General features: G+C 38.6%; 2 protein-coding genes across 2 annotated transcripts; both read right to left on the bottom strand.

The window, feature by feature from the left end:
• Positions 1–33: 33 nt before the first annotated feature.
• LOC108267104 (zinc finger protein 585A) lies at positions 34–14,834 on the bottom strand. The gene is made up of 6 exons (XM_053681868.1): positions 14,583–14,834; positions 12,713–13,743; positions 10,201–10,225; positions 8,763–8,887; positions 7,246–8,244; positions 34–2,728 (listed from the first exon to the last, which is right to left on the bottom strand). Exons 2-6 carry the CDS (start codon positions 13,738–13,740, stop codon positions 1,447–1,449), a joined length of 3,459 nt encoding a protein of 1,152 aa, XP_053537843.1. The 5' UTR covers positions 13,741–13,743; positions 14,583–14,834; the 3' UTR covers positions 34–1,446.
• Positions 14,835–16,847: 2,013 nt separating this feature from the next.
• On the bottom strand, positions 16,848–24,360 carry LOC108267102 (zinc finger protein OZF). The gene is made up of 3 exons (XM_017471069.3): positions 24,177–24,360; positions 22,385–22,575; positions 16,848–18,620 (listed from the first exon to the last, which is right to left on the bottom strand). The coding sequence occupies exons 2-3, from the start codon at positions 22,523–22,525 to the stop codon at positions 17,685–17,687; spliced, it is 1,077 nt and encodes a 358-aa protein (XP_017326558.2). The 5' UTR covers positions 22,526–22,575; positions 24,177–24,360; the 3' UTR covers positions 16,848–17,684.
• Positions 24,361–24,544: the final 184 nt, after the last annotated feature.

Genomic DNA, 24,544 nt, shown 5'->3' with positions numbered 1-24,544 from the left:
TTATACTGAAAACACTACACTGTTAAACAGCTATTCAATTCAACTCAATTTTATTTATACAGCGATTTTAACAATGGACACTTTCACAAAGCAGCTTTATAGAAATACAGATAAAATTTTTTGAACGTATCCTTAATGAACAAGCCAGAGGAGACGGTGGCAAATGGAAAAACTTCCTGAGATGACATGAGGAAGAAAACTTGAGATGAACCAGACTCAAAAGGGAACTCATCCTCATCTGGGTGACACCGAGCAGTACGATTATAAATAATTTCACCTCTATAAATTACTTTGGACCACCTGGTTTAAAAAAAAAAAAAAAAAAAAAAAAAAAAAAAAAAAAAAAGCTAGCAGTGAAAGGGTGAGGGTCATGATTTGGAAGATGAGGATGAATGAATGTTGTTCATTTTACTTTTATGTAGGTAGAATTGGGTGGTTATATTGGTGAAGATAACAGCACTTTAAAAATCACTGATTCGTTTATATTTTAGATATTAATAGAATTTCAGAAAAAAAATATATTGGGGGACATGGGTTTCTGTTGAGTTGGTTTGATTTTGTTGAGTTTTGACTGTGGAGCTCTTAAAATTCCAACTGTCTCCCAGGTCTTCCTCCACACATTTACACACCAAGGTTCTACAGTGGTGACAAAAACTGTAATTGGGGAAGACTCAGATACTGCCATGGAAGCCTCCCCCACTAGCCAAGATCGTCAAGTCCCTTGCCATCCTCCACCAAACCCAGTCGCTCCACGACCTGTGCCAAAAACCGGTAGGTTATTCTTTGGTTATTGAGGGTCAGATTGTTATTGGCACACCACTTTGCCATGTGCTGGACCTCATCTTGTAAGCCGTTCATGATTGCTAAAAAGGCCAACCTTTGTGGTGTCATCTGCAAACTTGATTATGGTGTTAGAACCATAAGCAGGAACACAGTCATGAGTATACAGGGAGTAGAGTAGTGGGCTCAGCACACAGACTGAGGGTGGACAAAGTCATTTTGCTGAGCTTCACAGACTATGGTCTGTCTGTGAGAAAGTCCATTATCCAGAGGGAGGTACTGATGCCAAGATGTGTGAGCTTGTTTATCAACTTTTCTAAAGTGACAGTATGAGCAGCTGTAAATTCTGAGCTGAAATCAATAAGTAGCATCCTCATATAGGAATTGCTATTATCAGCAGAGCATAAGGAAAGATAATGTATGTTGCATGGCACTGTTGCAGCTAAACTCATAAAATGATAGCTTAGTTGTGCCTCCCCTTGGCTAGCGACACCAAACTAGCTTAGCTAGAAAAGTCGGTCTGGCAGGCCCAGAAACAGTGACAACACCCGAAACAAGTACCCGAAACAAGTTTTACAATAAATCCAACTTTTTCTAATAAACAAGAAAATCTCTGTTCAAAGTAAAAGCAAACAGTTGTACAAAAATCATCCCACACGGTCAACACTAACCCAGCTTCTCTCTCATGTGAATGGTCTCATGTTTTTGGAGATTACTTGGGTAAGTAAAACCTTTCCCACATTGTGAGCAGTGATATGGCTTCTCTCCCGTGTGAATACGTTGGTGTTTTTGGAAACTACTCAAGACAGCAAAACTCTTTCCACAGTGTGAGCAGTGGTACGGCTTCTCTCCTGTATGGATGCGTTGGTGTGTTTTGAGATTACACTTCTGAGTAAATTTTGCCCCACACTGTACACAGATGAATGGTTTCTCTCCTGTATGAATACGCTGGTGATACTGAAGTGTATCCTGTCGATTAAAACTCTTTCCACACTGTGAGCAGTGATACGGTTTTACTCCTGTGTGAATGCACTGGTGTGCTTTGAGACAAGTCTGTTTATTAAAACTCTTCCCACACTGTGAGCAGTGATACGGCTTTTCTCCTGTGTGAATGCGCTGGTGTGTTTTGAGACCACTTCGTTGGGTGAAACTCTTTCCACACTGTGAGCACTGATAAGGTTTCTCTCCGGTGTGAATGCGCTGATGTGTTTGGAAATTACACTCTCGATTAAAGCTCTTCCCACACTGTGAGCAGTGATACGGCTTCTCTCCTCTGTGAATACTCTGGTGACGCTGGAGAGACCTGTTGTGATTAAAACTCTTCCCACACTGTGAACACTGATACGGTTTTTCTCCAGTGTGAATGCGCTGGTGTTGTTGGAGAGCACGCTCTAGATAAAAACTCTTTCCACACTGTGAGCACTGATACGGCTTCTCTCCTGTGTGAATCCGTTGGTGTTTTTGGAAACTACTCAAGTCAGCAAAACTCTTTCCACATTGTGAGCAGTGATACGGCTTCTCTCCTGTATGGATAAGTTCGTGTCTTTTGAGATTACACTTGTTAGTAAATTTTGCTCCACACTGTAGACAGATAAATGGTTTCTCTCCCGTGTGGACTCGTTGGTGTTGTTGGAAATTACTAAGTTGAGCAAAACTCTTTCCACACTGTGAGCAGTGATACAGATTCTCTCCAGTGTGAATGCGCTGGTGAAGCTGGAGATTAGCTTTCTGTCTGAAACTCTTTCCACACTGTGAGCACTGATGAGGTTTTTCTCCTGTGTGAATGCGCTGGTGTGTTTGTAAACTACTCTGGTGAGTAAAACTCTTCCCACAATATGAGCAGACGTGAAGTTCTGTGTGTATTTGTTCTTGACTGGTCATAATAGAAAGAACACTAGCAGTCGTTTGATGACTACTGTAGGCTCTTGTGGGCATCATTTTGTTCTGTCTCTAGGGAGAAAGAAAATGGACGTCAATAACATGAAAAATACAAACTAATTTTGTCCTAATGCCCCATAAAGAACTGTTTAATTTATCTATGTACAGTAGGGGTAATAAGTATTGGATGCATCAACATTTTTTTCAGTAAATATATTTCCAAATATTATTCATATGAAATTTTCACCAGACATCAGTATTAACTCAAGAAATCCACATATATAAAGAAATCCAAACATTAAAGTCCATAAATGAAGTTATGTGTAATAAAGCAGAAATACACAGGAAAAAAGCATGAAGAAATTAATGGGCAGCAGTATTCAGGTGTGATTTTGGCCCGTTCTTCTAAACATATTGTCTTTAAATCTTGTTCAATTGGATTCGAGTCAGGTGACTGACTGGGCCATTCTAACACCTTGATTTTTTTTCCTCTGAAACCAACTGAGAGTTTCCTTTGCTGTATGCTTTGGATTGTTGTCCTGCTGGAAGGTCCACCCACGTCTCATCTTCATCATCCTGGTGGATGGCAGCAGATTCTTCTCAAGAATCTCCCAGTAAAGGGTTCCATGCATCGTTCCTTCAAATTATATGAAGTCTGCCAGTACCATGAGATGAAAAACAGCCCCACACCATGATGCTTACACCTCCACACTTCTCTGTTGGTGTAATGTTTTTAGGGTGATGTGCAGTGCCATTTCTTCTCCAAACATGGCGTGTAGTATAACAGCCAAAAAGTTCAATTTTGCTCTCAACTAACAGACTACATTCTCCAAGTATTTCATAGGCTTGTCCAAATGAGTTGTAGTAAACTTTAAACGAGCTTCGACATGCCTTTTCTTTAGTAATGGAGTCTTGTGGGGTGAGCGTGAGCAGTGGTGTGCACTGCCTATTGTTTTCTCTGTGACGATGGTACCTGCTGCCTCCAAGTGTTTCTGGAGCTCTTTCCCAGTGGTCCTTAGCTCTTGGGCTACTTTTCTGACTATTCTTCTGACTCCATGGTCAGAAATCTTGTGAGGAGCTCCTGTACGTGGCCGGTTGATGATGGAGTGATGTTGCTTCCATTTGTGGATAATGGCCCCAATGGTGCTTACTGGAGGATTCAGAAGTTTTGAAATACATCTGTATTCAATTCAATCAATATGTTTCGCAACAATATGGTTGTGAAGGTCTTGGGAGAGCTGTTGGGAGAGATGTTTCTTGTGTGACACCTTGGTAACGAAAAGCCTTTTTATAGACCATCAATTTATTAACCCAGCTGTTATTAATTTACACAGATAGGGAGTATACTTACTTACGGATTTCAGCTGGTTCCCTGTATTACCTTGCCTTGGAGAACTGCTTTTTCTTGGCATGTTCAATACTTTTTTCCTGCGTCATTCCACTTTATTACACATAACTTCATTTATGGACTTTAATGTTGTGAATTCTTTATATTTACAGATTTCTTGAGTTAATACTGATGTCTGGTGAAATTTTCATGTGAATAGCCTCATTGGAAATATATTTACTGGAAAAAATGTTGCTACATCCACTACTTATTTCCCCCCGCTGTATATGTGTATATTTTATATATATATATATATATATATATATATATATATATATATATATATATATATATATACACATACACACACACACAAATGTATATATTATCTCTCTATTTTTGTATGTTTAACCTGTTAATTAAGTTCAAGATACATGCGTGTGTTTCCTATCCAAAGTATAATTTTATATTATACACATAAAATGTAATTAATTGTTTCATATGCATTCTAGTAATATATTTTGTCGATATTGAGGACTATTAAAGGCTCGAGCTGGCTGTGTTAATTGGTCACTCAGAGTTGTGTATGTCCATAAACCCGACACTGTGAAGACCCAGGGTCGATAATAATGCTTAACCGATGAGCGAAATGTTTGCTGAGGTAACTTGTCTACTCATCAGCAATGTCAAGAAAATGATAAAACTAGAATTCCTAAAGATCAGATTTATATAAATACTTATTTATTTAAAAGGTACAAATCATCTATCTGCACTAAACGCTATTAGATATGAAGCAGAAATCCATCTAGGATCCAGTCAGTGTTCTAGCTGAGACCGAGCAGCTCAGAGAACCATTTTCACTTTAACTTACCTCAGGATTTAAAGATCAACACATGAATCCACCTCAGTGATCTTCTTTCTTTTAAACTGGATCAGATTGAACTGTCGCTGTAAAGACTGTATTGTAAACATTCAAGCAGAAAAGTTACATAGAACAGCTGTCCAAGCGAGAAAACCTGCTCGTCCTCTTTTACTTCTTCTTCAATTTGAGGTGGTTTCACAGGTGAAAGGTGTTCTACTGCCACCTACTGGACTGGAATGAGGGGAAATGAATCAGAGTTGCTCAAATTTCCATGGGATGCGATTATACTGGAAACAATACAATGCTATACAGTAACACTCTACACTCTATAGTATTGTTCTATAATTTGTACTGTGATACCATAACACCATGATTTTTTTAGACTAGGTTATCACACTGTTATCAAACCATAACCCCCTCCCCCCACCCCCCAAATAAGACAAGGAACTTTTACACACCAAGAGCATCCTAACAGCACCAAGCAGGATAGGTGGCTCTCTAGATGGTGGTGCAATCAGCTGAGCGCACCATTCGCACTGAGCTCCCTCACCTCCATTTCATCTACAGCAATAGTGCTGAACCAAGGCCAAGAAGATAGTGAAGAACCTCAGCATTCTGAACAATAGACTCTTCACTGCTGTGGTCAGGAAAGTGCTTCCGTTCCCTGAAGGCCAACATAGAATGAATAGGGAGGAGCTTCTCCCTACAGACCCTCAAACAACACCAAGGACTAGAGCTTGGACTTGCTACACAACTCCCACTCCATCTACATTAGTTCAATACATCTATTTATGCGGTCAGAATCAATTTACATACTTATTTAAAGGGTAAAATCCAGCTAAGTGCACCAGATGCTATTACATATGGGCCAAAATCATCCAATTGCAACTCTTCTTTTTCAATCTGAGGTGGTGAAAGGTGTTTTACCAATCCAAAAGTGTTGTATATATTGTGTGCCCACTGGACTGGACTGTGGGGGAAGGACATTAAATATCAATCTATTATCTTCTTATTTTATGCCCAATAGCACTTTAATGCAATCAATCAATCAAAAAAAGGCACTGTGACTATTTGGTGTTTTCCCTGCAGTTGACTTTGTAAATGAACCATTCTCTCAGTCTGATACTGAATCAGATTAATTCAGATCCAGAGCCTGATCCTGGTAACACACATGGTAGCATAATGTAATGCAATTCTTTACCAAAAGAACACATTTTTCAAATTATGGTTTTACCATAGAGTGTCTTGCACAAGTTTTCACCACATCTTGAAATGTGTCGTGTTACAGCCTGGAACTGAAATCGACCTAATTGGTATTTTATGTATGAAATGGACTTAATTCATATTTTATATATAAATTACAGTGAGATTGTATGTCAAAATCCAAGCTATATAATCAAGAATTATATCTTTAGCAAATTGTCCTGAGTTTATTGCTCTATTTTGCCCCCTAGTGGAATAAAAGCTACCAGCTCTTTTTTCCCCCTCAACTCGTTAAATTAATTTTATCTAGAAGACAATTTTAATTTAGAACACAAATTACAACATTTTTTTGGTGGCTGGATTAGAAATGTGATCTACTTCATATTTAATATACCACAATGCAGAATGTGCACTACACCACTTGCTAAATTCCAATCTCTGCTACTGTATGTTGTACTTCCATTCTTAGATAAACTGCTCTGACTCGGACTAGACTGTTTCAATTTACTGAGTTAGATATTTTGGGATCCAGTTTTTACAAAAACAAACAAACACCCTTCCAAAACTATTGAGGCCCAGAACACAGTGTCACAGTCCACTCCAAAACTATTGGAACAGCACAAGCAATTCATTATTGTAGATTTAAGACATTAGGGTTTGAGATTAAAAGATGAATAAGAGAAGAGAATTGGTATTTATATATATTTAGAATTGGTATTTATATGTACATGTGTTGAACGACATAGAACATAGCACATTTTGTATCAGACCACCCAATAGGCAAGCAAAAATACTGGAAAATGTGACTGAAACGTGTTACTTGTTATCCAGGTGTGTTCTTTTAGATTGATTATTTAAGCAATTAATAGCGCTGAACATCTACTCATGTTTCGAGCCCTGGGTTTCCCCTGTGAAGACTGCATTTGTTGTTAAATAAGATAAGCCAACATGATGATCAGGGAGCTGTCTATGGGAGAAAAGCGAGCCATTTTGAAGTTGAAAAAAGGGGGAAAAATCAATCAGAAGCATTGCACGAACACTGGTCATAACCAATACAACAATTTGGAATGTCAAACAGATGTAAATACCAGGAAATAAAAGCTGGAATTCTAAACTCTCTAACCCAAATGTCTTTGGTGTATAGCACAAACAACTGAATTGTGCAAGAATCGTCCCATACGGTCAGCATTAACACAGCTTGTCTCTCATGTGAATAGCTTGGTGTTTTTGGAGATTACTCGGGTGAGTAAAACTTTTTCCACACTCTAAGCAGTGATACAGTTTTTCTCCTGTGTGAATTCGCTGGTGATACTGGAGTGTACTCCGTCGATTAAAACTCTTCCCACAGTGTGAGCACTGATATGGCTTTTCTCCCGTATGAATGCGCTGGTGTGCTTTGAGAACACTGTGCTGAGTAAAACATTTTCCACACTGTGGACAGCTATAAGGTTTCTCCCCAGTGTGAATGCGCTGATGTGTCTGGAAATGAGTCTCTAGATTAAAGCTCTTCCCACACTGTGAGCAGTGATACGGCTTCTCTCCTCTGTGAATACTCAGGTGACGAACGAGAGACCTGCTGTGATTAAAACTCTTCCCACACTGTGAGCACTGATACGGTTTATCTCCAGTGTGAATGCGCTGGTGTTGTTGGAGAGCACGCTCTAGATAAAAACTCTTTCCACATTGTGAGCAGTGATACAACTTCTCTCCAGCATGAATCCGTTGGTGTTGCTGGAAATTACTGAAGTTAGCAAAACTCTTCCCACAGTGTGAGCAGTGATACGGTTTCTCTCCTGTATGGATGCGCTGGTGTCTTTTGAGAGTACACATGTTAGTAAATCTTCTCCCACACTGTACACAGATAAATGGTTTCTCTCCTGTATGAATTCGTTGGTGTTGTTGGAAATTACTAAGTCGAGCAAAACTCTTTCCACACTGCGAGCACTGATATGGCTTCTCTCCCGTGTGAATGAGCTGGTGTGTCTGGAGATGACTTTTCTGCCTGAAAGTGTTTCCACACTTTATGCAGTGATAAGGCTTTTCTCCTGTGTGAATCCGCTGGTGCATTTTTAATCTACTCTGGTGAATAAAACTCTTCCCACAATATGAGCAGCGGTGAAGGTCCATGTGCATTCGTTCTTCACTGGTCATAATAGAAAGAACACCAGCAGTCGTATGATGACTACTGGTGTCTCTAGAGAGAAAAAATGGAAGTGAATAATATGAAAAATACAAAGCAACATTATCCTGCCATGTTCAGCTCTGAAGACAGGCTCTAAGATACCAGGGAAGTCACTTAAAATGGCAACAGCCCAATTGTGGTTCATTAGTTCTCCCTCACAAACACTGGGTGCTTTGGAGCTGAATAATAATTAGAAACTGATTAACTGTAACTGCATGTATTATTATTTTATTCTTTCCAGTAGGGATTCTTCTTCAGATCTTGTATTTAGGCGCACACTAAATCTATCTTGGCACTAATCCTTTCCTCTAGTGTGTTAGACTGAAAATTAATCCGCAGATTATAGACTTAACCTTTCCTTGCTATTTTTCTGGAAACATCTTCATTTTAGCAAGGCCAGCTTGGCCTCCTCCTTCAGCATTTAATGCTTATTGAGTGAGGAAAGTGTAAAACGAGGTAAACAATCTTAGCTGCTTAATCTTTAACAATTCCTAACAAACAACGCTGTCAGGATCAGTTTCCATACTTACTTATTTAAAGGGTAAAATCCAGCTAAGTGACTAGACAATGTTACATATGAACCAAAATCCTCCAGCTGCAGCTCTTCTTTTTGGATTTGAGATGGTTTCACAGATGAAAGGTGATTTACCGCCACCTATTGGACTGGAGTGTGGGTAAGGATGTTAAATGTCAATCTAAATCTTCCAAGTATTTTACCCAAGTAGACCTGGCTGCAGAAAGCAGGATTGGGCGGGGCTACATGTGTCGCCCCGCCCATACCTGGTCTCATTGATTAGTGGCAATGTAATGACGTCACCGCCTCGGTACTTTCACAGTAAATGCAGTTTGATAGAATTGTTTATTAATAAGCTACAATACACACTTTTTTCGTTTATTATTTTTGGAAAACAAATTAATAAGTATATTTCCACGTAGGAATCCACTTACTGCTTTACTTGCCTGACTATAAAATATTTTAATGTCAATGAGTATTGTTGATGTACAAATTAGTTATAGTTGTTTATCTCTGGCTTCTGTTTTTTAAATTATTATTATTATATATATTTTTGTAGAATAACGCACAGATTTTTATGCTAGCTCAGTTTAGCTCGTTGTACCATAACTTACTTTGAGTGAAAACGTGACAGTATGGTTTGCAGTGAGGAAGAGGAGAGGAGGATAAATGAGTGGGAAAATGTAGGAAAGGGAAAGAAGGGGGAAAGAAACATCCAGCATTGGAGAATCGGAAAGTGAAGGAAGTGAGGAAAGAGAGAAAAGAATGAAAGAGGGTATAATAAATGTAGTTGTTAGATTTGATGGTGAGGAGGGAATAAAGAAAGCTGACCCAGTTAAATGAACAAAAATCATTAAGGGACAGATTGGAGACGTGAAATATTCTAGAATTCTAGGAGATGGGAACTTGTTGATTGGGTGTAATAATGAAGTCCAAATGGAAAAGGCTAGAAAGCTGGAAAAAATAAAGGTTCTTAAGGTTGTAAGAATGGGGAGAAAAAGAATGCAAGGGTGTGTTCTATATAAAAACCAAAGTGTTGTAATTGTGGAGGAAATCACAGCGTAGCGTACTGGGGATGTGAGGTACTTAAAAAAAGAAGGTATCGTATGTTGATGCAGTTAAGTTGGATGGAGAGAAACAGCAGAATAAGGAGGGAGGAGGGAGTTAAGAGCAAGGAAAAGTAAATGAACAACAATATGAGAGGAATGCATGGATAGAGAAGTAGAAACTGGTCACTTTCGTTGCAGGGGTAATAAGTATGTTTGAAATAAAGTCAAATACAGAAAGGATTCAGGTGATTGTGAGAGCATCAGAACATCACTTAGACATGATAGGACTGAAGTGGGAGGAAATAAATGATGAGCTAAGGATGCATGGAAGTCAAGAGAATTCCTGGGTTGGTAATAATATTAATGCTAACTTTGCAATGGAATGCAAGAAGTTTATTGGCTAACGCACAAGACTTTAAGCAATTTGTTGCTAGTAAAAGAGAAAAACCAGAGGTCACATGTGTAGAAGAGACTTGGTTAGAAACTCAGTTAGATTTAGTTTTATATGATTATGTGGCAGTAAGACATGATAGAAGAGAGAGGGGAGGAGAGTGTACTACATTTATAAAACAGGGTGGATCATACCAAGTATTAGGTCTAGGGCCATATTGCTAGAAGCCGGGGAAAAAAACTCTGCATACTTTTTCAATTTGGAAGAAAAACAACGAGGTGAACTTAAAAAAAATCCTCTTTGTCTATTGATGACACTGTTGAATATCAGATAACAAAAATAATTTCAAAAGATGTTTCAGGATTTTATTAAAAAATTATATACATCATCCTTTAACCCTGGTCCAAGTGATCTGTTTTTTTTTTTTGTTTTTTTTTATTAAGATACAACCCTTCACTCTTTGTATAAGTATAAATAATAAAAAACTTTTTTGTTGTTTTTTTTGTTAGAAAATGTTATAAATTGATAGATCTACAATTTGGAAAGTTTGAGTTGCAAGAGTGCGAGTATAAACACAATGAGGCTGTAGTAGAAGAGTTTTCCTGTTCGGCGTGATGACGTTTAATGTCCGCAACAACCTCTGTAGTCCCATTTAGTCACTTATTGTTATTATGTAGTCCCATTTAGTCACTTGTTAGCAACCATCTTTTCAAGGCACGTAAACATTTTTTTTAAAAATCTCGATTGGGGTATTACTGATGTATTTTATGGCGTAGTATAAAACGTGAACATATCTTGTGCTTCTGCTAACCACAGACCTTTTTTCAGGCATTTAACCGACATAATGGTTTGGTGAATTTTTATTTTTTAAGGCTTGGATGGGGTTAGCCAAGACTAAATTAAGAATAGAATCCAACAACATGGACAGATAAATCCCCATGACAAATTCCCAACATCCTGACATGTGTTGGGTCAAAAGTGGTAAAAGTCACCAGTATGAAACAAAACACAACCACTTTGAATTGTCTTATTAAGTATACCTGCAAATAATGTCAAGATCACGAGGAAATTAGTCATGATAACAAGAAAACTTTTGCTATGTCAAGATCATGAGAAAATCAGTTAAGGATTTGATGGTTTTTCCTAAGAAAGGGAAGATTTTGAGGTCCAGCTTTCAGGACATTAAAAATTGCACTTAAACTATATACAGGACAAGCTCCTGGTGTTTGTCCAGTGCCAGATGTTCAGATGTTTAGTAATTGCTGTGCCCGGAAATAAACCGGTCAGCTCTAATACTCCATATTTTTGGGGGTCTATGGAGTGTAAATCGTTCCAGTTGAATCAGGTGACGAAAGTGTCGAGACATTTTTAAAATGATGCCCATAAATGAATGCACACAGATTCAACTCTGAAACAAGAAATGTTTACTTACACAACTGCTTTAAAGGAGCAAATTGTGACTGTTTTCTTTTTATGTTTAGCAGAATAATATACCTGTGCTTTAATATTTGCAGAAAAACTTTCTTTACTTTTTTTTTTCCAAAAATCAACAAAATATGTATATGTAATGTGTATATAAGTGGTGGCCAAAACTTTGAATACAAATGTATGCATGATCTTTAAACTGATAGATCACTTACATTACTAGCAGAATATTCAGCTGGATGTTAACGTTAACATTAGCAAACTTGTGTAACTTATAAGTACACTATACATCCAAACACTTGACCATCGCTCAAATATGTGCTTGTTGAACATACCATCCCGAATCCATTTGGAATATAATGTGTAGTGTGTCCCAGCTGTTATAACAGTTTCTTCTGGAAGGGCTTTCTGCTAGATTTTGGAGCGTGGATGTATGGATTTGCGCCCATTCGGCCACAAGAGCATTAGAGAGGTTGGTTGTTGGGCAAGGAGGCCTGGCATGCATTAGGCATTCCAGTTCAAAAGTCCCAAAGGTGATCCATGGGGTTGGAGTCAGGGCTTTGTGTAGGACACTTGAGATCTTCCACTCCAACCTCACCATGTCTTCATGGAGCTCGCTTTGTGCACAGGGGTATTGTCATGCTGGAACAGGTTTGGGCCTCTTAGTTCTAGTGAAAGGAAATTGTAATACTACATCATACAAAAACATAATCTACACAAAATCTACACAATAGTGTTCGTTGTAATTTTGTGGCAACCATACGGGGGGGACAAGTGTGTGTGTGATGGTCTGGTGTCCACATACTTTTGACCACACAGTACATTTAAATAGGTAAATCCATTTTCATTTCAAAATATATACAACTGTAAAACTTTTCTCTGGTGTGAATTAGCTGGTGGTGTTGTACTTCATACAGCCAGTTAAAACATTTCCCACAACGTGAACAGTAATATGGCTTTACTCCTGTGTGAGTGATTGGTCACTGATTAAAACTCGTTCCTCACTCTGAGCAGTGATAAAGCTTTTCTCCAGTGAGAATTCGCTGGTGTTGTTGGAGAGTACTTTGTTGATTAAAACATCTTCCACGGTTTGAGCGGTGCTATGGCTTCTTTCCTTTATGGATGCGTTGGTGTGTTTTGAGTTGAGTGTGAATTAGTTGGTGTCGTTTGAAATTACCCAGTCGATTAAAACTCTTCCCACACTGTGAGCAGTGATACGGCTTCTCTCCTGTGTGAATGCGCTGGTGTGCTCGGAGACCACTTTGTTGGTTAAAACGTTTTCCACACTGTGAGCACTGATAAGGTTTCTCTCCGGTGTGAATGCGCTGATGTGTTTGGAAATTACACTCTCGATTAAAACTCTTCCCACACTGTGAGCAGTGATACGGCTTCTCTCCTCTGTGAATACTCTGGTGACTCTGGAGAGTCCTCTTGTGATTAAAACTCTTCCCACACTGTGAGCACTGATACGGTTTATCTCCAGTGTGAATGCGCTGGTGTTGTTGGAGCGCACGCTCTAGATTAAAACTCTTTCCACACTGTGAGCAGTGATACGACTTCTCTCCTTCGTGGATGCGCTGGTGTGTTTTGAGATTACACTTGTGAGTAAATCTTCTCCCACACTGTACACAGAGAAATGGTTTCTCTCCTGTATGAATGCGCTGGTGTTGTAGGAAATTACTCAAGTCAGCAAAACAATTCCCACACTGTGAGCATTGATGCGGCTTCTCTCCTGTGTGAATGCGCTGGTGTGTTCTAAGAGTACACTGGTGAGTAAATCTTCTCCCACACTGTGAGCAGATAAATGGTTTCTCTCCTGTATGAATTCGTTGGTGTTGTTTGAAATTACTCAAATCAGCAAAACTCCTTCCACACTGTGAGCAGTGATACGGCTTCTCTCCCGTGTGAATGCGCTGGTGCTGTTGGAAATGACCTTTCTGCCTGAAACTCTTCCCACACTGTGAGCACTGATGAGGCTTTTTTCCTAAATGAATGCGCTGGTGCGTTTTTAATCTCCTCTGGTGTGTGAAACTCTTCCCACAATATGAGCAGCGGTGAAGGTCTGTATGCATTTGTTCTTGACTGGTCGTAGTCTTTTGCTGACGACTGGAGTCTTTTTTGCGAATCATATTCTAGTAAGAAAAGACAAAAATAAAAAGGAACCTAATATCATGAAAAATACTATACTGTATTGTCTCAATGCCCCAAAATGAGCTATTAAATTTGTTCAATATTATTTATTTTTACCATTGGTTTTTCAGTAATTGTGGTGAGTGAAATATGTAACTCTTGTTTCTGTTTTTGCATCAGAGCATTTTATTTCTTTTTTCATTCATCTTCCATTGATACATTTCATGTTTGTGTCTGTTTTTTTGTTGGCTCTTTTGTTGAACTTGTCTGTTGGTTAAAGAGTATGTCGGAGCAACAACCTAATGATTGGAGAGTCAGATTTCCAAATTGGTGTGGTACAGTATAAGAGGAATAAAACACTTCAGAAAGTGCTGTTCTACGAAAATAATCCACTTTGGGAGTAGTCACGGCCATCCAAACTGCATCACACGGTCCTGTCATGGATCATCTTCCTTTGCAGAACTCCCTGTTGTGTTTTATTCCTTCTCAATTTATTTCCTGATAAAACAGTAGTCTATTCTATTGTGTGATTCCAAAAATCTTCCTTCTTCACGCCATACGTTTTGATATACAAACTAAACCATGGTGTAAACTGGGGACTTTTTGAGGATGCAGTAGCTTACATTCTCATGGAAAGAGTTGGCAACACTGGCTGGTGTTTACTGACCATTTAGAGTTTTGTATCTCGTTTTCACACACAAAAAAGATTTATTTAAGAGGTAAAAAGCCGGCTATCTGGACTAGACACTATTATATATGAAGCAGAGATCCGTTCAGGATCCATTCAGTAACAGTTATCCAACACCAAGCAGCTCAGAGAATCAGATTCACGTGAACTTACCTCACGATTTAAAGATCAACACATGTATTCTCCTCAGTGATCTTCTTTATAAAAAATAATAATAATAATAAAATGATCAGAAAAGACTGTACTGTAAACATGCAAGCATAAATAGTTACATGTAACTCAACTCTTCAAGTGGGAAAAACTGCAGGACTGCTTTTTCTTCTTCCGCCACCTCCTTTTCTTCTTCTCTGGTTTATTTGCAGTTGCAAACCAGCTTTTGGTGCATCACTGCCACCACCTGGATAGGAGTGTGGAGCAGCAAAGGAGGTTAAAAAGAAAACATATTGCACAAACTTAAATCCTGTTATACAAGTTAATTTAATAACTTTCCCTTGTCCTGGACCACTTTTTAAATTTTTTTTTTGATAAGACTTTGCAGTGTAATGCTAATTACACCCAGTTCAGATCTTTCATTTTCATATGTTGTACAGAGAAATGTTCCACTGCCTCTGCTTGGCTGCAATTCCTCCATTGTCCTGTTTCATGTTTTCCTATAAACAGTGAATGATTTAGACCTGAATGCCCTATTCTAAGACGAGTAATAATCGTAGCCTCTTTTTGTTTTTTACAGACTATCCTCTCTGTATTAACTTGCTTTTGAATCCTGTATAGATGCCTTCCTTTAACTTCTTTGTAAGCAAAGCTTCATTTAAATAGTACTTTGTTTAAAAAACAAAACAAAACAATGTTTACAAAGTGCTTTACAAAAGACATGAAGTAGATACAGGAAATATAAAATCAGTATTATTAAATAAAATAAATAAAATGCTAAGCAAATAAAACAGAATAAATAAAAGAATACAAATCAAATCAAGTATGAAAAATTAACTGGTTTGAGGAAAGGCCCCAGTGAACAAATGCACTTTAAGATACTTTTTAAATGTGCTAATTGAATGAACTGTATGTAGGTTGTCAGGGAGAGAAGTTCAAGAGTTTAGGCCCGTAGTGACTAAAGGCCAACTCCCCACTTTTCAGCCATGTTTTGGTTAAAACCAGCAGGTTGCAGTTGAATGACCTACAGTAAGTGATCCAGCAGGAGTATAATTAGTGATCATATAACAAAGGTATGTGGAGCACCTCCATGAAGACATGGAAAATTAATGACAGGATATTAAAATCAATTCTTTAAGACAGAGGTAGCCAGTGAAGTGTTTAAAGTGCCGAAGTGATATGATTCTTCAGACTGGTATGGGTCAGCATTCTTGCAGCTGCATTCTGAACTCTTTGTAAGTGTTTAATGGAGCTCATTCGTAAGCCACCAGAACACTGTTGCAGTAGTTGAATCTAGACGTAACAAATGCATGTATGATTTTCTCACTATTTGTGGGGGAAATTGGACTGTCTGTCCCATTTCTCTTGCCACTTCATTTTACTATATGCTTGGATATTTGTTTGTACCTCAGTTGTACTTAATGGGACCTGAATATTAATATTTGGGTGACTTCAAGTTCGTTTAGCCATGCATCAACAGTTTCATTACCCTCTGCTCCCACAGGTGCTGTTACCCATAAACATGTCAGGACTAACTGCATGTTGTGGATTCTGAATAAACTTGCAAGAATTTCATATTTCATATATTGTCTTGATGAATATTGTCCATTGAGAGGCTTGTTAAAGCTGAGAAATAGTCGATAAGAACTACTACATTTAAAGGGTGAACATCCTACAGCAGTTAAGGAACCTGCAGGTCTTCGCCACCTTTTTTTTTTTTTTTCCTTGAGGTGGTTTCACAGCTGAAAAGTGTTCTACTGCCACCTACTGGACTGGACTAAGAGCAAATTCTTCAGAGTTCACCATATTTTGTACAATTTAGCCTTTACAACTTAAAACGTTGTGATTCCTCTATAGTAGGCTGGGGAAAGCTAGTATTGTACATTAATAACATGAATAGATTTGATGGTTTTACCTATGAAAGGGAAGATTTTGATGTCCAGCTTCCAGGACATTAAACTGTGCTTAAACTATAATGTCAAGCTCCTGGTGTTTGTCCAGAGTCAGATATTCAGATATTGAGTAATTGCTGTGCCAGGGGAAAAAAATGTGTCACTTCTAATGCTACAAGGTTTTGGGGGTCTATGGAGTGTAAATTGTTCCAGTAGAATCTGGTGAATAAAGTCTCAAGATATCTTTGAAATAATGTCTGAAGATAAATGAAAATAAACCACAACAGAAACTTCCATATCTTGGTGTAGGGGATGAGATTATACTGGAAACACTACACTGTTTCACAGCTATTCAATTCAACAATTTAACAATGGACATGGTCACAAAGCAGATTTATAGCTTTATTTATGGCTCGGTTTTGGTACACTTGTGCATCTTAAAACAACTTAAATAAGTACAGCGATGCTTGAAATTTGTGAACCCTTTAGAATGTTCTATATTTCTGCATAAATATGACCTAAAAACATAATCAGATTTTCACACAAATCCTAAAAGTAGACAAAGAGTGAAATTAGACTCAGGTGATATCAATCAGTGGGATGACAAAGAATAGGGATCTATCGAAATCTGATCTTCACAACACATTTGTGGGAGTGTATCATGGCATGAGGATTCATTTCATTTCACTCGTATAATTTCTGAGGACTCATTTGTTTAACTGGGTTCTCTTTGTCTACTTTTAGGACAAATCAGACGATGTTTTATCATATGTAAGCAGAAAAATAGAAAATTCTAAAGTGTCCACAAACTTTCAAGCACCACTGTACATCCATGCATTTTCTATACCGCTTATCCCAGGGGTCATGGGGCACATGGCAGGGTACACCCTGGACGAGGTGCCAATCCATCACTGGGCACAATCACACTCACACACACACACACACACACACACACTACGGCCACGCCAATTGGCTACAATGCATGTCTTTGGACTGGAGGAGTACCCGGAGGAAACCCCGAAGCATGGGGAGAACATGCAAAATCCGCATGCACAGGGTCGCAGCAGGAACCGAACCCTCAACCCTGGCGGTGTGAGGCAAACATGCTACCCATGAAGCACTAACACAGCTTCTCTCTCTCATGTGAATAGTGTTTTTGGAAATTACTTGGGTGAGTAAAACTTTTCCCACACTCTGAGCAGTGATACGACTTTTATCTTGTGTGAACTCGCTGGTGATACTGAAGATGACTTCTCTGAATGAAACCCTTCCCACACTGTGAGCAGTGATAAGGCTTTTCTCCCGTGTGAATGCGCTGGTGTGCTCTGAGACCACTTATTTGGGTAAAACGTTTTCCACACTGTAAGCAGCTATAAGGTTTCTCGCCGGTGTGAATGCGCTGATGTGTTTGGAAATTATTCTCTCGATTAAAACTCTTCCCACACTGTGAGCAGTGATACGGCTTCTCTCCTCTGTGAATACTCTGGTGACGCTGGAGAGACCTTTTGTGATTAAAATTCTTCCCACACTGTGAGCACTGATACGGTTTATCTCCAGTGTGAACGCGCTGGTGTTGTTGGAGAGAACGCTCTAGATTAAAACTCTTTCCACACTGTGAGCATGGATATGATTTCTCTCCTACATGGGTTCGTTGGTGTTGTAGACAATTACTAAAGTCAGCAAAACTCTTCCCACAGTGGGAGCAGTGGTACGGCTTCTCTCCTGTATGGATGCGCTGGTGTGTTTTGAGACTACACTGGTGAGTAAAACTTTTTCCACACTGTACACAGAGAAATGGTTTCTCTCCTGTATGAGTTCGTTGGTGTTGTTGGAAATTACTTGAGTCAGCAAAACTCTTTCCACACTGTGAGCAGTGATACGGCTTTTCTCCTGTGTGAATGCGCTGGTGTAGCCGGAGATGACTTCTCTGATTGAAACTCTTTCCACACTGTGAGCACTGATGAGGTTTTTCTCCAGTGTGAATGTGCTGGTGTGTTTGTAAACTACTCTGGTGAGTAAAACTCTTCCCACAATATGAGCAGATGTGAAGTTCTGTGTGTATTTGTTCTTGACTGGTCATAATACAAAGAATAGTAGCAGTCGTTTGATGACTACTGGAGTCTCTTGATGGCATCATGTTCTTCTGTCTCTAGGGAGAAAAAAAATGGAAGTCAATAACATGAAAAATACAAAGCAACATTATCCTAAAGTAGAATAAAGAACTGTTACATTTTTCTATGTATTATTATTGTTAGGGATGTCTCCCCCTCCTGAGGTGCCGAACACCTCAGGAGGGGGAGACAGTTTGCCAGAAAGTTCTGAGCCACCAAAAAGTCTTCTTTTGTTTCCTGGTCTACCCAAATCTGGGATTTCATGCCTGCTGCTGCTTTTACGGCAGCCATTTTAGCTTTCGTTTACCTTTCAAATGAATCAGGAGAGCAGTTGGTGGATTATACTTTCATGGAGGCAGAATTGAGAGTTTATCCTGGTCAAGGTAACAGCACTGTAATAACTGATTACTTTATATTTTGGGAAAATAAACTTTTGCTATTAGGGGCTGAGCATCAGTGGTGCAAAGCACCTATTGTTTTCTATGGATCTTGCTTATTATTATTATTATTATTCTCGCTATGGTGTCTATGGCAGCCCATAGAACTATGTGATAAAACGTTGTGAAATTTGGCACACAGCTTCAGGACACATTCAGCTACAAATACACCAAATCTGGGCCCCAAGCTCCGAAAGCTGTAGTGCCACCAACAGGTCGAACCTTGGCCAAATTTCAAAGTGTGTTTATGGCCATAACTTTTTAACTGTGTCACCATTTTGGATTTTGCTGAAACAAACTCTCCCTGTTTTACACAACTCTCCCTACAAATTTTGTCCAAATTTCACAAAACCTGGCTCATAACATCTTCAGATTAATCCACACAAACTTTATTGAATGGAATTTTGATTTTCGAAACCGCTTGATGGTAAAAAGCCAACAAATCTGGCGATGAAGTCGCAATCAGGAAGTGATGCTGTATCTCATTAACGACTTTACGCATTGTCATTAAACTTGGTACATGTCTTCAGGATTATGATCTGAGGCTATGAAACAAATTTTATACAATTCCCCCAGAGGTCAAATGTTACAATGACATTTAGAAAATGCTCGAATGTAATCAATGTGTTCGCTACTCCTCCTACAAATTACACCCAAAATCACCAAATTTGGATCATATCCAAATATCCAAGACCTGTCTGCATAAAATTTATCAGATGGATTTTTGATAGTGAAAACCATTCTCCCACAATGTGTCCATAAAAGAAAAATATAGTTTCCGAAGTCATATCTCTGCAAAGCATAATTTAAGGCAACATAAAGCAAACTTATGTGTATTGGGACCATTCCCTGAATGTACCCAAGAAGTTTCACTCCAGTGCCACCTAGTGCTATAGTAGCTTTTACGTTTGAATGGAACTTTGATATAGCAAACCGTTTACCCGTGACACAGCAAGAAACTTGGTATGGATCATCGGGACCATAACCTTAGGGTCCTTGCCAGTGGAATCAAAATTTCAATCTTAAAAATGTAAGTTATTAAATTCTGGGCAGTTGTAGATAAGTGGTTAAGATGTTGGACTACTGATTGGAAGGTCATAAACACTACCAAGCTTCCTCTGCTTGGCCCTTCAGCAAGTCCCTTAACCCTCAGCTGCTCAATTGTATAAAAGTATCCATAAAATGCCACAAATAAAGCTTATAATCAATTATAAGCTTTATGATAAACCAAAGTGTTCTTGGATGAATGAAATGAATTAAATGGCGAGCACGCCGAAATGGACATGAGGCTATATGAATTCAGACCAAACTTAGTATCGCCATCATGACTTAAGAGTACCTGCACCATTTTGGAACAGCTAAAAAGCTATTTTATAGCATTATAAGTAATTCTGTCAATGGATTTTAAAACACTGGTTTAAAAACACCCACATCAACACATCAACTTCTTTTCTGTTTGTGTGCTTGGCCTGGTAATTGCTGCTTGCAGCTATATTTATTATTATTCTGTTTCATCTTCTGGCTAGGGTGTCTATGACAGCCCATAGAGCCATCTTGTAAAAAGATGTGAAATTGGGTACGCTGACTGGGAAGGCTCTAAGGAACATTCTGAAAAATTTGGGCAAAGTGCTGCCAATGCTCTAGTGCCAACATTGGGTCAAATTTGGGCCTAATTTTGAAGTATGTTTATGGTCATAATCTTTGAACCATGTGTCCAAAATTTAAAAGCCAGGCATACCTGGATTCCCTGGGTCGAGATGAGTTCAACCTATATGACCTCTATTTCCACCTAATTAGATTTTCCACCATCTTGGATTTTGTCCAAAACAGTTTTTATGCTACTTGTCCTACAACTTTTGTCCAATCATCACCAAATTTGGCAGGCATCATCATCAGATTAAACCTCACACAAGGCATCAAATGAATTTGGAATATTATGGTTTGCCTGTAATGGGCCAACAAATCTGATAGCACAGCTGTCAAACCGGATGTGAGGCTGTATCTCAGCAATGACTTTGTGCACTGACATACAATTTAGTACGTAACTTCAGGACCATGACCAGAGGTTATGCAACAAATTTAGTGACAGTGCCACCTATGGGTCAAAAGTTACAAAGCATGCTAAAATGCTTACATATAACTTCCATTTTTGCTACTCCTCCAAATTTTTTCCAATCTTCACCACAATTGGCTCACATCATCTTGAGATCTGTCTAAATAAAACTTAAAAAAAGAATTTGAATATTCAAAACTGTTTTCCTGTATCACGCTAGCAAATGCAAAAAAAAAAAAAAAAAAAAAAAAAACATCTTGGATTTTGTCAAAAACTGTTTTCCCACTACAAATTATGTCCAATCAACATCAACACAATTTTGGCATGCATTATTTTCAGACCAACCTGGACATGTGATATTCACATCATATTGAGACCCATCTAAACTTGCACAAAGTGGGGGGAAAGGTCTAAACTGATGAGAAAAAACAAATACCTTAGATGTTTTTAAATGGCACACTTATATAAATTGCAAGAAGAAAAACATTAACAGTTCACCCAGGACACCCTGCTGCCCACTTGTTACTCTAGACCGTTCCTCCTATAGTCAAAGAATTCCACCACTGTCCATGGTCAAACAATACACCTCATTAGTGAAACTACAAGTCATGCTTGAATCCCTTTGCCTAAAGTTATGGCTCTCCTTTCCTGTGATTGGCAACAACTGTCTAGGTGCTTGGCCCCCAAATATGCTTCTTGCAGCTTTAAAGGAGTCATATCATGATTTTTAATGTTTTCCTTTTGTTTGGGTGTATGAGGTGTCTGTTTGTGCATGTATAAGATCTGCAAAGTCACAAAGCTCATAGTCTCCCCTAAAGGGTTTTATTCTAAAAGAGAACACTGCTCCAGACCTGCCAAAAACAGGTCGTTCAAAGTCCAGATATTACTTCCACAACACGTCTACATCGCACCGTGCACTATTAGCATAATCTTGCCCAAAGGCAGGCACGGAGAAAGAAGGCGAAGCTTCAGTGAATTCAGACGCCATGTCGTGGAGATGCTGCGTGTTTCATCGTGAAAGCAAAACCCCTTTGTTTAGCCTTCCGAAAACGGACGAAGTTAGGAATCAGTGGTTACTGTTTATTTATAACGCTGGTCCTGAGCAGTACAACCCAAATGTTTGCTTGTGCACAACGCATTTTATGGAGGACAGCTTCCTGAATCTGGGAGAGAAAAATGTAGGCTATACATGAAGGCTACTCCTGAAACCACCATAGCTGCAATTTATGTATATATTAACAGATTTATTTTATTTAAAAACACCACCACTTGCGCTTAAAATGTGTGGATTCAGTGGTGAATGCAGTATTACCTGCAACCTCTGTTCCACAGTGAACGCAATGCCGTGAAAGCATCGCATGCCGCGCAGGAACAGGGCAGAAGCAGAAAGCAGTGCGCAGTTTGAGGCGCGAGTGCCGCGTTTGCTTTCACACCAGCAGCGTTTCACATGCATAAACCACAGCACACTTTGCAGAAAGGTTCTCAGGTTCCAATGTTAATTTCCTTGAAAAGCAAACCAAAAAATATACAACAGCTATTGTGAGTGTTGAGGAGTTTTGTTAACTTGATCATAATATAGCATTTACATAATGGGGAAAAGCAGGTTTACAATTCACGTGTGACAAAAACTCAACACTCACAGCAGGCACATACTGAGCAATAATTAGTGCACGTTTTGTAAAGACATGAAAACATGTTGCACCACAACAATTATTTGCATTCACACAAATACTCCCAAATATATTTTGAGGTCGCACAGACTAAATTTCAAGAGCATATGCGACCAAAATATGTGACAAAAATACATATACGACCAATTTTGGACCTCATATATGGTAAAGGCGACGACATGTTGCTTAGGAGCTTAGAATTGCTGTAGAAGCCTTGGAGGCTGAAGCTACCCCAGGAGGGGTTACATTTATGACGCACACTTGAGGTTTTTGGCCAATCACAACACAACTGCTTTGGAGAAATCGAGCGTTTCATGCAGCCTGGGAATAGAGGTAATGCAATAATGTACAGTATGTGACAAATAATGTGTTTTTTGAACATTAAAGCATGTTAACCTATTCTATTACACCCAATAAACAAAATAAGGAACGTTAAAAATGTTTAAAAATCATGATATGACCCCTTTAATTATAATATTATTATTATTATTATTATTATTATTAATAATAATAATAATAATAATAATAATAATAATATTATTATTATTATTATTATTATTATTATTATTATTACTACTACTTTCCTGAAGATGTACTTTCTAAGATAGTTGAGGAAACAAAATATATCTCAACCAAATAATGGTTCAGAATTATAGAACGATCACTGAGAGCATTCTGACATCCTCCATCACTGTGTGGTTCTTCTCCTCTTTGTGTACCACTCCAAGAAACTATTAAATACCATCTGTACTGCTGAGAAGATCATGGGGTGCCCACTCAGTGACATCACTGAACTGTTCATCACCTCCAGAGAAAGGACACAGAGCCAGAAAATATTTACTGACCCCATGCATCTGGATAACTGCGTGTTTCAGAAGCTACCATCAAACAGGTCCTATCAAAGCATATGAACCAAGGGAGCTCGTCACCACTTCCGTTTATTCCCATGTTTTACCAACATTATTACTCAAAACCAATCATGTTTTCTGGTTTATCACCTATAGTTTATGTAGTATAGTTTACTATATTTATCAGACATCATCATATCTGGACTACAATAACTCACTGAACACACAATACAACCTAATTGAACACTACCTTAAACAGGTAAGGAATTCTGTCTTTAGTACATGTTTTCTTCAGTAAACAGGTGCTAGATGTAATATGATAGGGGAGACCTGAGTGGGGGAACTGGCCAACCCTTAATTAGGAATAAAATCCAACATCATGAACGTCTTGACATGTCGAAAGTGGTAAAAAGCACCACTATGAAACTAAACACAGCCACTTTGAATTGTCTTATTTACTATACCTATAAACAAATCATTAACGGTTATGAAATATAAAGTAACTTGTCACAATTCAGCCAATTTTAGTTTGACCTTTGTACAGAAGGAATTTGATGCATCTGGCACCAGTTTCACTTTAACTTACCTCTTGGTGCATCTAGTTAGAACATAGGTACCCTCTCCAAGTACAGCCACAGTAACCAGCTTTTCTTAAACACCTTCAGATTTAACTGTTGCTGTAAACCTCATGAAAGAAAATCTTGTACAGAACATAGAAATACAAAGATATTTTCATGTAGAGATGATCATCTCGTCTTCTGCTTCTTCTTCTACTTAAGGTGTTTGACAACTGAAAGGTGTTTTACCGCCACCTGCTGCACTGGAGTTTGGGGGTTGCCAAATCTCTTCTCATAATCCCCCGGCAGAATATTCTGTTCCATAAGTGGTCGAGCCAGGAGTTAATTCCATGAGTGGATGAGGATATATACCAAATATAATCCCTGTGAGATTTGA

The sequence above is a fragment of the Ictalurus punctatus genome, chromosome 7, assembly GCF_001660625.3.
Source record: "Ictalurus punctatus breed USDA103 chromosome 7, Coco_2.0, whole genome shotgun sequence".
NCBI lineage: Eukaryota > Metazoa > Chordata > Actinopteri > Siluriformes > Ictaluridae > Ictalurus > Ictalurus punctatus.
The sequence above is the reverse complement of the archived record's forward strand: the minus strand, read 5'-3'. Positions and strand labels throughout refer to the sequence as shown.